At 46.4% G+C, this 21,250-nt stretch overlaps 3 protein-coding genes across 5 annotated transcripts; 1 reads left to right on the forward strand and 2 right to left on the reverse strand.

The window, feature by feature from the left end:
* The first annotated feature begins 4,361 nt into the window (after window positions 1–4,361).
* Window positions 4,362–7,772, forward strand: LOC114843886 (H-2 class II histocompatibility antigen, E-S beta chain-like). The gene is made up of 6 exons (XM_029130717.1): window positions 4,362–4,413; window positions 4,562–4,831; window positions 5,314–5,527; window positions 6,098–6,165; window positions 6,323–6,436; window positions 7,348–7,772. Exons 1-6 carry the CDS (start codon window positions 4,362–4,364, stop codon window positions 7,371–7,373), a joined length of 744 nt encoding a protein of 247 aa, XP_028986550.1. The 3' UTR covers window positions 7,374–7,772.
* A 1,534-nt stretch (window positions 7,773–9,306) lies between these two features.
* Window positions 9,307–14,818, reverse strand: LOC114850377 (zinc finger protein 436-like). Of its 3 annotated transcripts, XR_008693102.1 has the most exons (7): window positions 14,493–14,818; window positions 14,300–14,405; window positions 14,030–14,139; window positions 13,352–13,596; window positions 13,108–13,223; window positions 9,692–12,766; window positions 9,307–9,555 (listed from the first exon to the last, which is right to left on the reverse strand). XR_008693102.1 is itself a non-coding variant. In XM_055503970.1 (6 exons), the coding sequence occupies exons 1-6, from the start codon at window positions 14,719–14,721 to the stop codon at window positions 11,494–11,496; spliced, it is 2,076 nt and encodes a 691-aa protein (XP_055359945.1). In that variant the 5' UTR covers window positions 14,722–14,818; the 3' UTR covers window positions 9,307–11,493. The 3 variants fall into 3 exon arrangements, 2 of the variants coding, with proteins under 2 accessions (XP_055359945.1, XP_028998131.2); XM_055503970.1 differs by having other exon boundaries at window positions 9,307–12,763; XM_029142298.3 differs by having other exon boundaries at window positions 9,307–12,766.
* A 585-nt stretch (window positions 14,819–15,403) lies between these two features.
* LOC121201879 (zinc finger protein basonuclin-2-like) lies at window positions 15,404–19,238 on the reverse strand. Its single transcript, XM_041068677.2, has 8 exons — window positions 19,073–19,238; window positions 18,472–18,506; window positions 18,083–18,182; window positions 17,513–17,679; window positions 17,387–17,452; window positions 16,961–17,272; window positions 16,415–16,877; window positions 15,404–16,225 (listed from the first exon to the last, which is right to left on the reverse strand). Exons 1-8 carry the CDS (start codon window positions 19,152–19,154, stop codon window positions 15,489–15,491), a joined length of 1,962 nt encoding a protein of 653 aa, XP_040924611.1. The 5' UTR covers window positions 19,155–19,238; the 3' UTR covers window positions 15,404–15,488.
* Between the last annotated feature and the right edge of the window lie 2,012 nt (window positions 19,239–21,250).

Raw genomic sequence — 21,250 nt, forward strand, 5'->3', positions numbered from 1 at the left:
ATGCCAGCAGACTCCTCCTGGATAGACATTGAACAAACATTTTGTGGAAATATTAAAGTTGCAGATCTGCCCTTTATCAGCACCAAAATCAAACATCATAGTTGTTACCAGAACATTAGCATAAAAGCATCTCTGCAAGCCTGGTGGGAGTTTCTTAAAATTAATGGGTCTTCGCTTACTCTTTGCCAAAACACACCTCTCTGGAACAATCCAGACATCATACAAAACAAAAAGGCAATACACTTTCCAACTTGGCATATCAAAGGGATAACACATCTGAAACATGTTTTCACAAGAGACAAGTTTACCTCTTTTGAAGAACTAGTATCTCACTATGAAATCACTAGTGCCAATTTCTTAGAATACCAACAACTAAAGTCAATACTTAATGCAAAAAGTAAGAATACTGCCATCCACATGCAACCACCACCAGTAATAGAGCGATTTATTGATATATCAGGGAAAAGGACAGTATCCAAAATCTATATCTTAATTTCCAATGTAGACCAGACAGTGAGCCTTCCGATCTCTAAATGGGAAGCTGATCTCAATATCACCACTAATTACACATTCTGGAATAACATATGTTCTAATTTATTCAGAATGACAAAAAATACAAATTTACAACTAATACAATACAAAATTCTTCATAGAACTCACTATACAGGACAAAGGATGTTCCAAATGGGTCTCACAAACTCAAATATTTGCCCTCACTGTACAGATAACACAGCAGATAGATTCCTACATGCATTCTGGTCATGCTCACCTGTGCAGCAATTTTGGCAAAGAGTATGTGAACACCTGTCAACCCAGTTAAGCTGTCCAATCCCAGCAGCCCCTGCACTTTGTCTTCTAGGAGATCTAAGTGGGCTTGATCTAGAGACAAACTCATCACACACACTTCTTTCTGCCCTCTGTGTCGCAAAGAAAATCATCCTCACGAACTGGAAAACTAAAAAAAAATTAAGCATTACTCAATACCTGAACAGCTTGTTAGATTATACCACCTTAGACACATTGTCTGCTTCATCAAATCAATGACCAAAACTATACTCTGATTGATTCCATTTCCAGGTAAGGATGCGTGGGGCTCGGGTGCTGCGTCATGTCTGGCACAGTGGTGGGGGGGTGACTGGTGGTTGGTGGTGCCTGCCTGCCTAAAGAACCGGGACAACGGGTTGGTGGACTCAGGGCTGGCCGCAGGGGTCCCCTGCGGCGGGGGTGTGGTGGCTGCTGGGACCGGCGGCCCTGTGCCGGGGTGGGACCATTTTGAGGGTTGGCGTGTGCCTGTCTCCGGAGAGCCGGAGGCGGGCCTCCCTGCCGGTGTGCGGGGGCGGACCTGGGGGTGGAGACCTGGGTAACCTGCGTCCGGGGGACTCCCTCTGGGGGTGCCTGCCTGTGCCCGGAGAGGTGTCTCTCCCCTGGGGCGCTGCCCCTGCTCGGGTGGGGCGCTGCCTGCCCTAGCGGTCCGACGCCCTCTGGTAACTGCTCGGGCCTGTTGCAGGGGGGGTTGGCGGACTACTCAGGCTAGAACCTTCATTGGGCCCTGGGCGGAAGCTGGCCCTCAATGCACAACCGCAGAGTATATGTGTGGGTTTGAGTGTCACACTACACGGGGCGAGCATGGGCATACTTGAGCGAGAGAATGGGTAAGTGTGAAAGAAGGGTGAGGATGGCTCTGGCTGTGCTGCGTGTGGCGCCTGGGCAGTAGTACTGCGGTCCCTGGGTCTCGGCTGTCCCTTCGTGGCTGGGGGTTGTGGGGGGTGGTGGGATAGGTAGCAGAGCCAGTCGGGAACCTGGCTCTGCGGACCCTGGAGCTCTGCTTCCCAACTACATTTCTCCGCATTCATCCACTTAGGTCTGCAAGGGGCGTCCTGCTGATGGAGGGACCAGGGCTACTGGGAAGTGGTTCCGTCCCTTCCAAGTGGGATGCTCTGCAGTTTTAATTGCATTAGTCATACACACTTGTCCAGGAATCTGGGGGCTCCTTCCGGGGGGGCCAGTAGACTTCCCATTGATGGCTTTGTCTGCTGGACCCCCCGGAGAATTGGGTATCTCCCAAAGTTCCTCATACTTAGCTACATACACATACATTTAGGGCCGGGGGTGGGCTCTTTCACTGGGGCCTGGGGCTGAGGCCAGTTGTGGCCTCGGCCACTGGCCCTGATGGAGAGATCACCACCCAGTTTTAACTGCAAAAAGACATTTAGGGCGCGGGGGGGCACTGTCCGGGGGACACACCGTCAGCCAGCGGTTGTGCTCCTGGAGGTGTCACCCACCTTCAGTGCACTTTAGTTCCACACACTCACGTCCAAGCTGGGTTGCAGGGTTCTGGGGTGCCTTTTTCTGCTGCCCTCTGCCCCCTCCGGGTTGGGGGGGTTGGTCGGGGCTCGGGAGGAGCTGCGGTCCCTGCCTGGGGCCACATGGACGGCAGGCCGGAGACCTACCCTCCCCACGAATGTGATCAAGCGAATGGTGTGGGTGGGAGAATGTATCTGAGAGTGCATTGGTTCACGTATGATTGACTAGTTTGTTATGAGAGAGTCTATGGTGTGTGTGTGTGTTGATGTGATGATGTGTGTTGCACATGTGGGTGGGTGTATGCATCTGTGTTTGTGTGAGTTGGTATGCGTGTGGTGCGGTTGAAGTGTGGGGGGTCCGGTTTTTCGCCCGGGGTACGATGATCGTCTGCCTGGGTGGTCTCTTTTCTGCTGACCCCACCAATTGCTGGCCTTGTGCTGCAGGCCGCTGTAGCGCCAGGGGATGAGGTCGGGCCGATGGGGTAGGCCCCGCTCCGCCCGTGTGGGGGTGGTGGACTGGGGGCGGGCCCCACTCTGGGCGCGGGGGCATCTTCTGGCGGGCTCCCTACGGACCGTGGGTCCTCGGGCTCTACTCTTTCAGGCCGACCCTCCCGCCGGGGGGAGTGTTTGCCCCTGGTTCTCATGGGGCGGACAGCGTTGACCCCCGGTGGCCCACTCTGGCCTCGGGTGCTGTCTCTGTGGCTGCTGCAGCTCTGCCTGGGGGGCTCTGTGTGGGCGGCTTGGGTCGCAACACCTGCCCTCCTGGAACTGAAGGTGTGTGTGCTCCCTGGCTGCTAGGATTCCTTCCTCTGCTTGCTGGATGGGCGTAGTGGCGGAGCCCCTCACATCACCCTGGCTTCCACAAGTGGCATTGTTCATGCACCAACGTCTGCCTCACCCTTTGGGTGAATAATGTTAAGCTACAGCCTTACTAACCTTGTAGTGGGACACTTTCCAAATCCAACTGTAAGTATTATTGATACTTATCACTACCAACATGAATAATGTGTGAATATGGAATTTGTGGTGTTGTATGTCATGACTTTTATTAAGTAGTATGGGATATGTATAATAATGCACATATGTATGTTGTATGTATTCGTTTGTATTAGTATGTGCACATACCTTAGCACTATTATTGGTATTAGTATTAATCTCCAAGGTAAACCACAGCACAAAAATTGTTTAGTTATGAATGTGTTAGCCTAAGGTACATCCATGCTTCTTATTTATTTTATTTATTTTATTTATTTTTTTTTTTTTTTTTTTGCTCCGATTGTTTACTTAACAGATTTGCTTGGTTTCAGCAGCTGGTTGCACCCCTTACCCCCCCTCCCCCCCACCCTCCCGCATACACACCCTAAAGCAGAAACCTAACCTGTCCACCAACACAGCAACATCACACACATTTTGGATTAGCTAAATAAACCATTAAATAAACCATAAATCAGGAAGAGTATATATATTCTATATATACTCTTCTTGTTAAAGCAAAGCTGTCCATCACAATATGGCATTCAGCGTAATATATGCTGCTTGCTTAACTGCTGGACAGAACAAAAAAAAAAAAAAAAAAAAAAAAAAAAAAAAAAAAAAAAAAAAAAAAAAAAAGATATAATGCATGACTGGAGCTCCTACTAAGCACTGTTATCTTTCAGATAGAACAAGCTATAAGATGACTAAGTAACAATGAGGTTAGAGAATTTAATGGATGAACTTAATGATTTAAAGGAGATTTAGAACTAAAAGCAGAGATGGGGTCAAACAGCAGCTTGCACTTCACTTTGGACCAGTCCAAACTTTACAGAACCAGGTCGCCCCAGAACAATGGCTTAGAGTCCAGTTTACAAAAAAGATCAAATTGATCCAATTTGCTTTGTTTAAAGAAGCAGCAGCGTCTTAACTGTGTAATGTGCTTCACATTAACTGTAGTGAGGACGCGTCTCCCTCAGTGTTCTACCTGGTAACAGATGACGCTGCATCATGTGACCTCTGTCCTCTGACTTTAGAGCCGCTCTCAATCACAAAGTGTCATTGTTGGTGAAGTGAACAGAGAACATGGCTTCAATTCTCAGCATCTGCCTCCTCTTCATCACTGTCTGCACTGCAGGTAAGAGACACAACGATTAACTGGTCACTAAATATGATGTGAATGAACTGAACTGATCAGTGATTATTACACTGGTCACTAGTTAATAAACTGATCAGTGATTATTACACTGGTCACTAAGTTGATGTTGATTCTGTCTGTTCCTCAGGTGGATTTAGAGAAAACGTTGTGAGTCGCTGTGTGTTTACGTCTCCTGATCCAAAGGACATCGAGTACATCTACTCTGCGTATTACAACAAGAAGGAGTACATCAGGTTCAACAGCACCGTGGGGAAGTTTGTTGGATACACTGAGTTTGGAGTAAAGAACGCAGAACGCTGGAACAGTGGTCCAGAGCTGAGTAACAGGAGAGCTGAAAAGGAGCGATACTGCGACCACAACGTTCCGATCTGGTACAGTACTCCTCTGATTACAACAGGTGAGTGCGTGTTTGTGTCGCATCCTCAGATTCATGTCGTTAAACCTCAACACAGAGTTCACCATCATTAACACTTTACTAACAGAGAAGAAGCTGTTAACAACAAAACAACAAGGTTTTTGTGAAGATTCAGGTAAAAACACGTTACGAACAGCATTAAACAAGGCGCTAACGTTAATCCTCTTTATGTGGAGATGAGTCATAGAATCAACGTGAAACAAAAACTAGTTACTGATGGAAAATAATTATAATGGGGTAAAAGTCAAGTATAAATACAAGAATATTGTACTTGAACACGGTACTTGAGTAAATGTACTCAGTCACTCGGTACCAAGAACGGACTGAGTCTGGTAGAAGTGATGCTGCTCGGTCCAGTCAGTGGTTCTGTTAGATATTTAATAACTACTGTAAACTAAAACCACCAAGTAAAACAAAGTAAAATAAGGAAATTATTCCCACTAATACTACTAATAATGTTCCAGTTGAACCCACCGTCCGCCTTCACTCCACGACGCCCCCTGCTGGTCACCATCCTGCCATGTTGGTCTGCAGAGTCTACGACTTCTACCCCAAACAGATCAGAGTGAGTTGGACCAGAGACGGACGTGAAGTCACCTCTGGCGTCACCACCACCGAGGAGATGGAGGACGGGGACTGGTTCTACCAGGCCCACTCTGACCTGGAGTACACACCCAGGTGGGTTCTGGAGCTTCAGCACAGGGATCTGTGAAACATTCAGTGTCAGATGAGTCATACGTTACTGGTTGTGTGTGTGAGTGTGCGTGTGTGTGTGTGTGTGTGTGTGTGTGTGTGTGTGTGTGTGTGTGTGTGTGTGGCCGTGGTTCTTTCTTCTACATGTGGATCATAAATTGGATTCCTGCAGAAAACAATGAAACAGTTTAATTTAGTAGCAGATTCAAAAACCTGGTTTCTGAACATTTACTATGAAAAAGTATCAACACTCAAAGAGAAAATGTGAAACAAAACCAGCAGATTTAACCCTTTGTGAACTAGATGTTAGAACACAAAGTATTAAATCAGAGATAAAACGTTAGATCCTCCTCATTACAGCCAATAAGGAGGATTTCCTCCTTTACAGTAGCTCATGAGGAAAACCATCCATCAATCTACATGCCTGCTGTCCTTCACTCATACTCACACACACACACACACACACACACAAACACAAAACAAACCTCCTCCCACAGGTGTAAAGAGTTTGTTGCTATGACTTTTGTTGCATTCACCTGTTGGTTTGTGTTGCAGGTCTGGAGAGAAGATTTCCTGTGTGGTGGAACACGCCAGCCTGAAGCAGCCTCTGGTCGTGGACTGGGGTAAAAACCTGTCTGTCTTTACCTGATTAACCCTCCTGTTTATCTACTAAGTTGTCTGTTTAACACCTGTGTATCTACACCGTTCTCTCTACTTCATCTCCTTCCTTCCTTCCTTCCTTCCTTCCTTCCTTCCTTCCTTCCTTCCTTCCTTCCTCAGAGCCTTCGATGCCTGAGTCAGAGAGAAACCAAATCGCCATCGGAGCCTCTGGACTGATCCTGGGTCTGATCTTATCTCTGGCTGGATTCATCTACTACAAGAGGAAGGCCAGAGGTCAGAGTGGGACCAGTTCATACCAGCTTACAAACAGTGTGGAACCAGTGTATATGTAACCTGGAAACAGGTTAAAGGTCCCACACATGTCAAATCCACTCTTTGGGCATTCTGACAGGAACCTGCTCCAGCGACACAGAGCTAAGCAGCTACTGCTGTGTTACAGGGTTCTGTGTGGGCTCAGGTCCTCTATAGCAGTGGTCTCAAACCCCTGGTACCAGTTCACGACCTGCTGCAAAAGAATTCTTAACTCACATCATTTCCCTTTTATTTATTGTGTGATTCTGAGTAGAGGCGCTGCTCCTCCACATGGAGCGTAACCAGCTGATGAGGCTCAAGCATCTGGTTCAGATGCCTCCTGGACGCCTCCCTGGGGAGGTGTTCGGGCATGTGCTCTGGCCGCTAACACATGACACGTCACTGCTAAACAGAAACCTCCAATCTATCAAACAAACGTCTTTGGAAAGTGTGTTTGTTTAATTGAGCCGGTGAAGACAGAAGAGGTGGCGTCACCTGTGTGAAGACAGACTCCTAAAACAGCATTTTCATGCAAATACACACTCGAGCAGTGTAGACAATCTACATAAAAACTTACAGACACCTCATTAAGGCAGTGAAGTCCAATATTCTTTAGCATGAAAAGCAATAGAGGCAGTCTGCTTCAAATCCAGTTCATACAGAGTTTACACTTCATTATTTACTGGTGTTTTTACTGGATTCTGATCTGACTGGGTTATTTTATTAAATTCCCTGCTCAAATCAAGTTTATTAGTTATTCATTTTATTTTTTCACTTCCTGCTAAAACCAGTCGGATGTTCTAACATAATAATGAATATTATTATATTTATTCATAATAGTTTGATGTGGGACCAACATTTGTTGTTGATCATGTCTCTTCTCTTTGTTCTAGGACGGATTCTGGTTCCCACCAACTGATCCTTGTCTGGTTCTAATCCTGTTCTTGGTCTTGACTTGATTCTGGACCCATAACTATTATGTGGACGAAGGTCTCCTGCCTGTGTTCAGCTCATCATTCAGTGCTGCCCTCTGCTGGTTTACCTGATTAATACATTTAATCATTGTTCAGATTTGTTCCTAAATAATCAGAGCTGTGATGTCTTTGACCCAAACTAGATTGGATCAGGTTCTGGTAAACATTATGGACTCTTCATCACCTAAATTGTTTTTTTTCCAGCTTCTGTCCTATCACTCACTTTGTTTTAAATCATGGCTGATGCAGGTGCATCTATTTAGGTCTTGTAGCTTGTGCTGTTGTTGGATTTATGTATTTTGAGAAAGATTTTTCCAACCACAATAAAAAAATATCAAAACATATCTGTGACTCGTGACTAATGAGATGATCTCACGTTCCAAATGCTTCAATAATAATGTACAATAATTTGTATAATAATGTACAACCGAAGACAAGGAACCAGAGCCAGGTCACAACTAGCTACATTGCTCAAAATGTGTAGCTAATATGACTTAAACATGTACATAAATGAAAAAATGCCTAAGACCAGACAAAACATCCAACATGACGATTCAGAAAATGCTCTAATGTCTGACTGTGTCTGCACAGCTTCGTCCTCTTCCTCAGTCATGCCTTTAAACTCTCCAATGACTCTTCTACACTTCAGTCCTACTTCTGCTTTAACATCAGGTTTTCTTCTATTCAAACTCAATCTGTACGTTTCTACAAATGTCTACATTTGAATGTGTTTTGGTTGCATTTACTGACACTGGATGACGATTACGTGGTTGCAAAGCTGTTGAAACAGTTGCGCCTCTGACTGAACTAAATGAATATAAATGACATGAACTAAAGGACAAACGGCAGCGAGCAGCAGCGTGAGAGGACGACGAGGACGCCTTCGAAGACGACACCTGTTCAACAGATTTCCTGGATTTTTCCTCTAAGTTGTATTTACTGCCTGAAAAGCACAAAGGAGTTGCTAATGAGCTGGTAGAAGTTGCTGCAGTGATTCCATGTTATTTATGGGATGTATATAAACTATTTAGTTTAGCCAGAATCACCCTAATCGTTAATTTGAATGTGTTTTGGCTGCAAACATCTACAGATGATGTGTGTGTGGTTGACAGGCTGTTCAACCATGTCTCTGACGGATTAGTTTTATTAAATGCAAACATCGAGCTGCTGTCTGAATGTGACACACGTTTAAATACCAGAGCTCAAATGTACGAAAGCAGGGAAACAGTCAGCGTCTGAAATCAGAACACGGACAGAGGACGGGACTGGGCCCAGGTGGGTCAGAATACGCCTACTGTATGTGTGGACCACTGGTCCTCAATACGTGGAGACGGAGACACAGATCCTTTCCAAACTTTGGTTTGAAGTCAGTATGAAACTTCAAAGGGCCTGACACAACATTGTGACATTGTGACTGTTCAATTTAATTAAAGAAACAAATAAATGTGGAACATTGGAAGCTCATTCTCCATTCAGGGGGCGTCCATCAAGGCAAACCTCCAACAAGGAACCAGGTCCAGAGAACCATGTAGGTTCTGATAGCACTGATCAGAGACCACGTTGTTCACTGAAGGCCTGCAGGGCGGCACAATGAGGCCTTGCAGGTTTGGAGATCTCTCCTCCCATAAAGGTGCTCGTTCCCACAGAGGCTCCAGTCAGAGGTGTCTCTGCTGCCTTCATCCTGATGCTGCAGGTGGAGCCACTGGCTGGAGGGATCAGAACAAGCTCCTCTGCTTTGGACCAAACACAAACCTGCCATATTTCCAGTTCTGGTCTTTGACAGATTTAGGTCCACCCTCACTTACTGCCTGGTTCAGGAACAAGCTGCTTCTTTCTCACAGCTTGTTTTATTTAGTGCTTCTTTTGACCCAAAGCTCAAAGGCAGCGTCTGACCTTCATTAGTTAATGTTCATTATGGATCATTACCTTTTTGCAGCAGATGTCAGACTTTCCATACATTTGCCTGCTTTGATGTAATGAACCGTAACATGTACCGTGAAGTGTGCGTCAGTCTTGTAACATGCAAACACGCCTCATGTTCCTCACGTCCAGTGTTTGTAGCAGTCGGAGACAGGAGAACATCCGACGACGCTCTGCTGAGGTGGGTCCCAGTCAAACCATTAGGTTCTAGATTTAAAATGAAGCACACACTGGTTTGTGTTTATTATGATGCAGAAACCTTGGATAAAACAACTGAGTTCTCATTTTCCTTAATTATTATCATAATTTCATGAAAATAAGGAACTAACAGCTGTTATTTGACCATAAATGACCTCATTCCTCCCCTTTGATGCCACAGAACCCCTCAGTGAAGATGTCCAGCTCCTCCTCCTTCAACTCTTCGCTGGAACCGCAGACTGATTTGTGTTTGGCCTGAAGTCAGCGTGGTTCTCCTCTCTGCCATGACGCTCACCAACCTGCTGCTCCTCCCCGTCTTCATCCTCGTCCTCTTCATCGGGTACCAGCAGCTCCTCCAACATCCACCACGCCGTCGCCCTGCAGCTCCTCGCCTTCTTGGCTGTGATCCTTGTATTTTACGGGAGTCGCAGCCGCCTGTGGAGCCTCACGTCAGTGGGCGTTTGTTTGCTGTCCGTCACCTCTGCTGGACAGGCTCTGTTCCACATCCTCACCTGCGTGGAGCACTACCTGGCTGTGGTCCACGCTGTGACCTACCTGCGTGTGAAAGGCGTCTGTGCTGGATGCGTGTGGCTGCTGAGCTCCGCGTGGCTGCTGCTCATTGCTTCCAGCAACCCTGAGTTAACTGACCAGTGTGGACACTCCAAAAATGTGTGTTAGTTGTACACATGTATTTTAATTCTGCACATAAATCTTCTGCACATTTTGTGTTTCCCACAGTTTTGGTTGTTGTTTGTTTGTTTGTTTTCTCCGGCAATAAGACAATCTTATTTATAACGACCCATTAATCGCATCTGGTCTGATTAATATGACCATGGCTGATACCACTGTAAACTAAACTGAATCACTAGTTTACCTTAATTAAGCTTTGTTTGTAATAAGGACTGAATCAATCAGCTGCACACTCATTTGTAAACAGGATAATAAAATGCTTTATAACCACATTACAATGATTGGAACAGATCCCTGTTATCTTATCTCCCTGTTGTTAACAACAAACAAACATATTTCCTCTGCTGTTTATGTTTAACTGATCGAAAAACACTCTGATTACAAACATGTCTGCATACGAACAGTAGTTCAGATGGAGATTGACAGTTACTCGCTCGATTCTACTGACCCAGTCTGGACACTGGTATAAATAATTGCATTTGTAATTAAGTGTAAAATACAACCCACTGCTTTTCACACACAGACGCAGCTCGTCACACACGTATGTAAATAAATTTTAAATACATTCTGCCAGTGGAAGAGGGTTCAAAGACAGAGCAACAAGAATCAGACAGCTCTTTATCCGTTTGTTGTTGAAGACAATTTTTGCACCAGCTTCCTGATTCTACATGATTCTACTTCCTGTGCGGTGGCACCGTCTTCCTTCTAGATCGATCTGCAGAGCAGTTTAGTTTTACCTCTGCTGTTTCTCCATCGTAGAGGGAAACTATGGTTTTGGAAACACCACCCTGAAACTAAACAAGGGTGGGAACGTCCTGTCTGCAATGGAAAAGGTGCATTCACCTTTAAGCTTTGGTCTGTTCATCTCATGAATCAAAGTGGGTGCAGGTGAAAATGACTGCTCTGAGATGTGCCATCAGAAACCAAACTCTGGAGCCTTTCTGCTGGTGAGCGAGGGTAACGATCCAGCTCAGGAAGCTTTGAATGGCTTTACTGATCGTTATTATTATTATTCTCCCATTTGTTGTTCAGCTAGTGCACATTGCAGCATAAGACACAGACAAATGTGAAGCAGTGAGGAAATGCAGAGCCTCACAGACATGTGACTGAATGACAGTAACAGTCCCCAGGGGGAGGATTAGTGCATGTAGATGAACGACAGCTGAAGTGAAAACGTTAAAACTGTTAAAGTTGCTGTTGCACAATACTGTACGTAATAAATAACTTACATAAATAGCGTGTGCAGCTCACTGGGTCTTACAGCGGAGCTTCCACCTCCTGGTGGCTCCTCATGTGTGTTTTCAGGCAGTGGCTCTGGGTAAAGGCTTTGCTGCACACGCTGCACTGGTACGGTCTCTCCCCGTTGTGGGTTCTCATGTGAACCGTCAGGTGGGTTCTGCGAGCGCACGCTTTCCCACAAATGCTGCAGATGAACGCCTTGACGCCCGAGTGCACGGTGCGGTGGTCGTCCAGGTTGCTCTTCCGTTTGAAGGAGCAGCCGCAGTCCGGGCAGCGGTAGGGTGTCTCCCCGGTGTGGACCCTCATGTGCACCGTCAGGGGCCCCCTGGTGGTGAACCCCTTCCCGCATTGGCTGCAGTGGTAGGGCTTCTCGTTGGTGTGCGTCCTCATGTGTATCTGCAGCTGTTTGCTCGTCAGGAACATTTTGCAGCACACGTCGCAGAGGTACGATCGCTCTCTGTCCACGTGGGTCTTCTCGTGTTGTCTCAGCGCTCCAATAAGTTTGAAGCGCCTTCCGCAGATCTGACAGCTGTGAGGTCTTTCCCCCGTGTGAGTGAACTTGTGGCGGGATAAAGACCTGTAGTCACTGAGGGACTTCCCGCAAACGCCGCAGACGTGAGGCCTCTTGGCAGCGTGAGTCCTGAGATGAGCATCTAACTGCTCCTTCAGCTCAAACACTCGGTGGCACGTCTCACATTCATGTGTCCTACTTTCCTCGTGCAGATTTTGGTGAATCTCCAGAGATGATTTCAATGCAAACGTGCTTTTGCAAACCTGGCATTCGTATGGTTTCTCTCCTGAATGTGCGGCCACGTGCTCATTGAGGCTGAGAGCATTGAGGAACGACTCTCCACATTTGGGACAGTCTTCGGTTCTGTGGCGACTTTGGAGATGATCCTTCAGCGCCTCCACAGACTGGAAAAGAGAACCACACACTCCACAAGCACCTTGGAAGTCATTCACATGACTCCAGGCATGTTGGACAAACGTGCCTTCTAATTTGTGCAGCTCTCCACAGACTTTGCAGGAGAAAAACAACTCGTTGCTGTTCTCAGTTTCAATTTTAGTGTCTTTGACAAAGTATTGTCTGGATTTTAGCTTTATCGTCTTTGATTGTGATTCATGCACCTGTTGTCTTTCACCCTCCTCTACACTGGCGTGAAGCTCAACTGTAGACTTGGAACCTGCATCCTCATCATCAGCCTCATCTGTTTCCATGAGAGGTGGTGGTGATGTTGAGCTGCAGCTCTGGATCACTGCCCTGCTACTGTCGATCTTCTGAGCAAGGCTGCTGTGGGAAAGAATCAGACGGCCACACGTCCTTAAGTGATGCATGAATGTCATGAATGTTGGGTCCTACATTTCCCATAAGAGAGTCATCAGCACATAAACAGATCGTCAGTTACTTCCTGTCTGTGACCACATTAATGTGTAAACTGTCCCACCTTCAGTTGTGCTTAATCTTTTATCATCTTCTGTCCCTGCGCAGAAGTCACTACTGTATAAAGACGTCTATGTGGGGTCAGAAACGTTTTTATACTGTATGTTCTGGATTTACAGAGTAGAGGTTTCACCTGCTCGTCTGATGTCTTAAATGGAAGCCTAAGGACTGAGGCTGCACTTTTCCGTTACCTTGTGTGTGGCCTGATGTCAGCACACGTCAGCGTGGACAGACGACTTTTGGTTCTGATGTTGAGTGTTTGCAGGGGAGGACCTTCCACCTCGTCGGACTCATCTGTCTTTTGCGCCTGAGAAAATAAGCAACTCTAATTTCAGCTTCCAAAAAACATCCAACCACTAAAATCTCAACTAGATGTAGATGTTTCTAAGTTAGAAACATTAGCAGCTAAAGATGCCAAGAAATTTGACAAACTACCTTCAGCCTGATAAAGAGTGTTGACTCCTCCGCTCCTGTGCAGCTGATTTGGTTCTGAATCTCCTTTGGCGTCACTGTCTTCAGCCTCAGACACTGCAGCCTCCGCGTCTTACTGGACGTCAGGATGTCAAACTGTCGGTCGTCTCCAGCCAACTGAGGGAAGGTCCTCCTCAACAGGCAGAGGAACCCGGCCTCCCGCAGGTCACGAGGACACGTCACCTTCAGAACCGGACTTTTCTTATAAACTGACAGAGGACAAAGTCTTCTTAATGTTACAGAAGTAGAAGGAAATCTCTGAGGTCATTTACAGTGGATCAGTACAGAAGGCTGTCAGAACTTATTTTTTTTCTTAGGTACAATAACTCAGAGTTAGTTAAATATAGATTAAAAACTTTCTACATTCCCATCTTCTGACTGTGTAGGAACATTAATTACATCTCATCCTCTCTGTCTTGTTGTTTTCTTCTAGTAGTAGTAGCAGTATTTTCTGCCAACAGGAGGTCAGTGACCACGGTCTGCACTGCAGCAGTAAAAGACCTGAATCAACAATGACACCTTTCAGTTTTTATTGTGAAAATCATTTTTTCAGTTTCACCATTGAGGTGAAGAAAAAAAGGTGAACAATACGTAGTCGATCCTTCCTGTCCCATAATGTTTTCATGTTACTTTTTTAATTACCATTTTTTGACAGTCGCTGGGCGTTGGAGTCCTCCAGGAAACAGACCTTCAGATCCACGTTCCTGCTGCTAATCCGAGGTCTGCCAGGTTTCCTCTTCTCAAACTGAACCCTAGAACAAAAGGACACAAACTACAATTACTCATTGTAATAATTTGATGGAGTTTAGAACCAGTTTGACATTGGACTTTATTAATAAATAAAGTGAAAGACATAATAATCTTATCTACAAGAATAATACACTCATAATTAATAACAGTTTGTGTTGGGACCTTGTTGAGGTTTGACTCAGGTCTTCCAGGTTTTCCACACACACAGGAAGCTCCTCTTCTTCCTCCTCTTCCTCATCATGGCTCTGGATCCAGCTGCACTTTGTACCTAAACAACAGATTATTATTAGTATTTTGACATTCTAAGGCTTGACACCAGGCCCGGAGCTTCTATGGTGAGACATCATTGACCAACCGGGTTCGGTGGAGGCGAACTGCGGCCGCTGAAGCGTCTCCAGGTGCTTCCTCTGCCGCTCGATCTCCTGTCTGAAGCCCGACGCCTCCGCCTCGTATCCGGCTACGAGTCGTTCTACCGCCGCTAAGATCTCCCTGGAGGCAGCGGCGAGTCTCTGAGAGACGAAACCTCTCAGTTCATCAGCTTTGGGCATTTTACATTCTGCACCGTCCACCGAATCTCCACTCATCGCATTAACCCGGGTTTTAATATGTTATATTATTACGGCTACGGATTGGGAGCGTTGTTTACAACCTTGACGAGTTTCCGAGTCTGGTACGTACATAAATGCATCCGACTAGAAACCGGAAACTGCCGCAGAAAACACCAGTTCCTTTTATTTCTTTATAATAATTAGGCGTAAATTTTTTATTAACAATATTAATAATAATGAGTAAGTCAATATGACTTTATATATACTAACAATTAATATTTATAGCTGCTATTTTATTACAAAGCAGACAACAAAAATACAGTGGAGCTTATGCTTGATACATCTGTACATTCATTTGTCACGAAAGAGAAAGTAACAATTTGTCTTCAAAATGGGTAAAAAAAATATGGTTGTGATGTTTTTGGGGCATTATATAAAATGCTCAGACACAAAACAAACACTGGAGTAACTCACTACCATGAACGGTGTCCAGTAACATCACCTCTATACAAGATATATAGTCAGCAAGTGTAACCCACTGAACACAGAGCAAAGAAGCCACAAGGCATCGAGCATCTCCTGTGCACCGTTCAGTCAGAGACACGTCTAATATGCAGCTAAAACCAAGGTATCATTATCGTCACCAGCCAGGGAGCAGAACCATGACCTATGCATTCAGACAGATAATGCAGATCAGGGAGCAGATTCAAATGTCTGACATCAAGTACAGAAACATAAAATTGAATCCAGTTTATTTTTTCCAGTTTTTTTTAAGAATGTAATTTCTCTGCTGCAAACCTTCATCACTGCTCCTCTTCCTTGTTTCTTCTTCCTTCCATGTTTTCTCTTTCTATTTTTACCGGCATGCTTGACTTCCTGGGCTTCTTTTTTGGCACAGAGTCGCCTGAATCCCACCGTTGCTGCGTAGGGACTGGACTGGTGTAAATCTCTCTCTGTTTCCTTTCTGTGACAGTATTTTCATAAGACGCGTGCTGATTTTTGCAGTTTGTCGAGGTGATGGATGTGGAATCAGAGCAGAGAGCTGGTGCTGGTTCTGTGAGCAGGGGGCAACAGTGTTTAGGTTTCTCCACCGTAGGTGCATCCAGGGGGAAAGAGGAAGGTGAGGCCCGTGAGGAGGCGTGTTGGACAGGGAGGAGCAGAGGAGCAGGTGTGGGCTGGAGGACCGGGTCGGTTCTGGAGCTGGAGTCGGTTGGGGTGAGGAGGTGGCTTAGCCTCTGTTGTGGAGGCTCAGGGGAGGGCGATGGGTCGCGGTTCTGACCTGCTGAGTCATAGGTGAGTAACTTTCTTCCTCTGCAGATACGCGTTTCAGTGTTGTGTATGTGTTTGTGGGACTCTTTGTGCTCATGTAAGTGTTTGTGTGTCTGTGTGTGTCTGCTGCAGCCGGTGTGAAGGCGAGGGTTTGGGTTCGCGCTGTGTCGGTTCCGGCTTCGCAGAGAGCTGAAGACCATGGTGCATCCTGCCACCGTGCAGCCATGTTTGACCTTCAGGTGGACTGCGTTGTAGTGAATCTTCAGAGTTCCTGCACAAACACAAACAACATGGTGAATAGAACCACTGAGGATAGAAGTGAGAATTAGACCAGGAACTTAAACCACTGAACCCCAAACATAATCAGAGGATCTGAACCTGAGTCCCACAAACTATGTGTAACTGGGTAGATTCCACATGAAGTCTTTATGAGTGAGAAGATGAGAGAAACAGTTCTTACCTTTGTCGTAGAAACTTTTCCCACAGACGCCACAGCAGACCCTTCCCTTCCGACCCGCTGCAGGAGAAGGAGGTAAAGAGAGAGATGAGGGGAGAGGGTGGAGGGTGGAGGAAACGGACCTGTGAGGACGGAGGAAGGAGGAAGAGAACGATGGGAGAGGATGAGGAGAGGAGGAGGAGGAGGAGCCCTGCAGCGGAGCTGAAGCTCTCAGGGTGGAGGCCGTGGAGTCAGGACGCAGCGGAGACCTGCTCTCTGATCGGACTCTGTGGGGGTCCGGTTTTTGTTTGTCGTAGAACCGGACGTGTTGGTTCCACAGGGACTGGGCCGGAAATTGTTTGTCAGGGTCCACTTTGATTTTTAAGGCCAGTTCAGCTTTGGACTGTGGTGGAACTGATCCACTGTCTTGAGTTCTGCTCTGCTGCTTCTGTAGATCCTGGCTGGTTCTGGAGGACGGAACCAGCTCCTGATAAGAGAAAAGGTGGAGTGAAGGGTTCTGCTCTTTCTCTCCTCTTCATAAAGGCAGGAGACCTCATTCCATGCATTTACCTTGGTGACAGGAACCAAACACTGCGCCTCTGGAGAGCTTTTAAAGCGCTGAGCGGCGCTGGGTCCAGCTCCTGCTGCGGTTCTGGAGCCTCCGGCCGTTTTCCTGCTCTTCTCCAGGTTTGTGCCGTCGTGTGACTGGCAGCTCGTCTCCAGCTCCGGATCAGAACGCTGAGCCCCAGCGGTGAAGCAGTGACGGGTCATCAGCTCCACGATGGGACGGGTCTCCCCGAAGCGAAGGAACTGCGTGAGAATGAGGAGCTCCTCGTCCTGAGTGACCATGAACCACCGGTCCAACACCGGCCCACTGGGGCGCTGGAGGGAGAAGGGTCCAGGTCAGAACCCGGCTCAAATGTTCCGTTACGTTACTCCTATCAGATGTGCCCACATCTGTAAATGAGCCCGTTTCCAGATGCAGCGGCGTCTCACCTGCAGCATGTATCCTCTGGCGTAGTCGCCCACACTCCAGCCCAGCGTTTGCAGAATGTGTCGGACCTGAAAACACCACGCGTCACTGACTGCAGACGCGCTGCTGCCGCGCTCCGCGCCACGTACCTGACCTGGGGTCAGCACGCTGAACAGCCGGTCCAGGAGGATCTTCAGGCGCACAGGAACGGCCTGAGCCCCGAACAGAACCAGGGAGCTCAGGTGGAACACCAGCCCGGGCAGCGCCACCTCTACCGGACCGCGGACGGAGGGCGGCGCCTGGAGCTTCTGGAGGGCTGCAGGAACACGCGTGGTGTTAAAGAGAGAGAGACACACACACGCACACATGCACACACACACACACACAGCAAGAGGTGGGAGACACGGGCAGATGTGCTCTACAGATGTTCTACGTGACACCCGATCTCACGTCACCGCGGCAACCGCAGACATCTGCAGCTGCCGTCGACTTGAAGAATTCCCTCAAGACGCGAAGCATCAGAGTTGACGCAGTAACAAGAGTTACTCTGAAGCTACAGTGGTTTTAATGTGGATGTTTCCACTGCTTCATGTGGTCGTAATCTCTGTTCCTACAGTTTTACCCGTTATATGAGATCTGCTTTTAACCGGTTTGGGAGAATGAGGAAATCAAACCCTCCTCTGCTCTGTCACCTCCACAGGAAAATGAAGGCTTCTCACCATGCGCCACCCAGCCGTGACCACAGCCTCCACAGCAGCGCAGCTGGACGCCGCCCGCTCTGAAGCCCACGCAGCTGCAGGAGGACACGGAGCACGCGACCTGGACACAGGACAGACCCAGGATCAGCTCAGTCACATGTACACAGCTGCAGGAGGACACGCACAGACAGAGATTCAGCCACGGCTTCATTTACACCTTCAGCCTCACAATGAACAAACATTATTATTAAAATAATTCATGTTCTGACACTTTGGCCTCATTCAGCCAGTAGTGACCTGCAGAGACAAACAGTTTTAACATATTTTACATAATTCTTATTGTTATTCTGACGTCTCAGACTTCATGTGGTTATTTTAAGGAGGGTTTGGTTCCAGATACTCTTTTTCACCTCGTTGATGTCTGGACTCATCTTCACGTCTGCGTCTGAAATCCAAACAGAAACACTGGTTTTGTTATCAGCAATATTAATAATAATGAGTAAGTCAATATGACTTACTAAATATAAATTTGCTTTTCAGTGACAAATAAAACAGTTCAGACTTTCTGCCTTTTCTTTCTCTTTAAAGTCTCTTAAAAAAAACAAGCTAGACTTTATTAATATCATGAAATTCACCCATGAATCTATTCAATTTCATTTGATTAGTTTAAATAAATCTCAGAAATTAATTCCCTAAAATATTTCACACATTTTTTGCAGATATTCAGTCATAATTTATATTTTCATATTCATTTGTGAATTTGTATATTTTTCTTAATTCTTCTTTAATAGTTTTTTATTCTATTTAAATTAGCGTTTGCATTTTTGGAAAACACTTCAAGCAAGACTTGATAATCAAATATAAGTAAAATGAAAAGCATTTGTATATGACAGTAAAATGCACGTAAGCTGCAGAATTTACATCATGAAGATAAAACATTCATCAATCAAGTGTTTTGGCCACACTTTATTACAGTCTACAGTTTGTGCAGCTGCTGTAAAAGGCACCGACCTGAGTCTGTAGAATCTCCTCCTCTGTTTAGTGGAGGCTGCTGGTTGTTGCAGTCGTTCTTCTTCTCTTCATCACTTCTCATTGTCTTCCTCAGCTCTGAGGACGAGCATCCAGAGCTCTCCTCCCTCCATTTATCCAGCGCTCCATCCTTCCCTCCACCCTCTCCACACGTGATTGGACGAGGATAACAAGGATAATAAGAAGAACAATTTAACAGTTTTACTCACTTGTCTTAAACTTTTCAGATTCATGTTTCATTTTTTTCCACAGGTCAATGTTATAATTTGACAACATTTATTTGGCAGCTTTTCTTATTTAGCAACAAAATGTGGCCCAGTTGCGGGTTCGATTCCCTCAGTGAGGGGTTGCGTCAAGAAGGGCGTCCGGCGTAAAAACTTGACAAATCAATCATGCAAATCATTCGCTGTGGCGACGCCTGACGGGATAAAACTAGAAGGAGTTACTATTTTACATCAAAATGATATTAATTATTATTATAATAATGATGTCATACTTTAGATTGACTTTACATCAATATTAAATGAATATTATAGATCGTGTTATAAGATTGCTTATTATTATTATGTTAATAATCCATCACAGCTTCACTCACTGTGACACTCTCCTGTAGCTTCTTAAATGTTATTATTTATTATCTTACACATTTTCTTTTCCACGTAAAATGTTCAAATAATTGTTCAGATATAACGACACAAACAGCACAGTTCAGACTCTTTTCTTTTCTGCCTGTTTGAAGCTCAGTCACCCAGAAGCAGCTTCTTTGTTTCTGAGCATCTCAACTGTTCCGTTTTGTGCTAGTTTTGCATGTTGTGCTTAATTCTTCTCCTCTTCCTCGGTTTCATGTGATTTGTAGCATTTGCTGGTGGTGAATAATCTCATTGATCCTGTTCTTTTTCAGTAACTGTGCAGTTTTTCATCGTAGCGAGTGTGATTGTGTGCGTTTCTGTTGCATCCGTCGTTGTTGCAGCTGTGACTGTTCAGATCCTCACAACGTTTTACTGGTGAATCCAATACATTTACAACCTTACTTCAAAAGCTGCTGCAAAGAAGAAAAACTAAACTAAATCTGGAAGAGACGACTTCACGGTTTTTCTTCCCTGGAGCTGAAATGACCTGAAAAGTTAGTGATATTGTTGCTGCTGCCACACGCGCGTGAAGGTGGAGCCGTTGGACGCGCTGCGCGTCCGCCGGGAGCACGCGGACCGCTTCCCTTTGATGTGTTGCTAATTAGAATATCAGACGATGCGCGTGCGCTGACACACTTCCGGCACCGCGGCCTCTCGGAGGCGGCGGCACCACCTCCACGTCGTCCTGACCGTCTGCGCGTCCCGGTCCCGGTCCTTGGCTCGGGCTGCTCCAAACTCACTGAACTGGGTCGAGCTGAATGTTCAGCACCGAAACACGAACAGAGTCAAATAACGGGAGCTGTGATGGATGTTTGAGACACTGGACACGGAGTCAAACGTAAAGTAAAGGACTCGCTGTGACTGGATGAGGTCAGAGGTCAGAAGCTTGAACAACCATTAGCTGCTGTTGGATTCTCAGAACCGTGTGTTCTGACGTGTTGTGAGTCCTCTGGTTCCGACCTTCTGGGCCGCCGCCGTGTGCGTGTGTGGCTCCACGCCGCTCTTTGAACCTGCAGGTCCTTCAAACAGCAGCTGAGCGCGTGACAAAGCGGCGCTTTTCTGCTATTTGTCGCCAAACGCGGCTCCGGGGACGGAGCGAGCGCGTGCGGCAGCGCGTTAACGGGCTCGTTAGCTCGGGCCTGTGTCCCCCCCTCCCCCTCCCCCTCTGATGGTGGGTGAGACCCGCCCCCTTCTATCTGTGTCGCTGCTCGTGCAGCTCCTCTTTGTAACGAGTCCAACTTGGCTCCGACGCCGTCACCGTTGGGGAAAGGCTGAGTTTAAGCGCGTGCGCTGTCGCGAGCGCAAGTAGGACGGAAGGAGGAGTGAATATTCATGAGGGACAAGGAAACAGGACACGTTCCATTCTTCTTCTGTTTGTTTACTTCTGTCTAATGAGCAGAAAGTTTCATGTCTGTCGTTCACGCTTCACTTTAATCCTGTCAGAGGTTGAAGCGGATTAGACGCTGGTGTTTGAAAGGATCACGTGGGATTAAGTTGTTTTAAAGCACTGAATGAGACTCTGTCTGAAGGT

Source organism: Betta splendens, chromosome 2 (assembly GCF_900634795.4).
Source record: "Betta splendens chromosome 2, fBetSpl5.4, whole genome shotgun sequence".
NCBI classification, from domain to species: domain Eukaryota; kingdom Metazoa; phylum Chordata; class Actinopteri; order Anabantiformes; family Osphronemidae; genus Betta; species Betta splendens.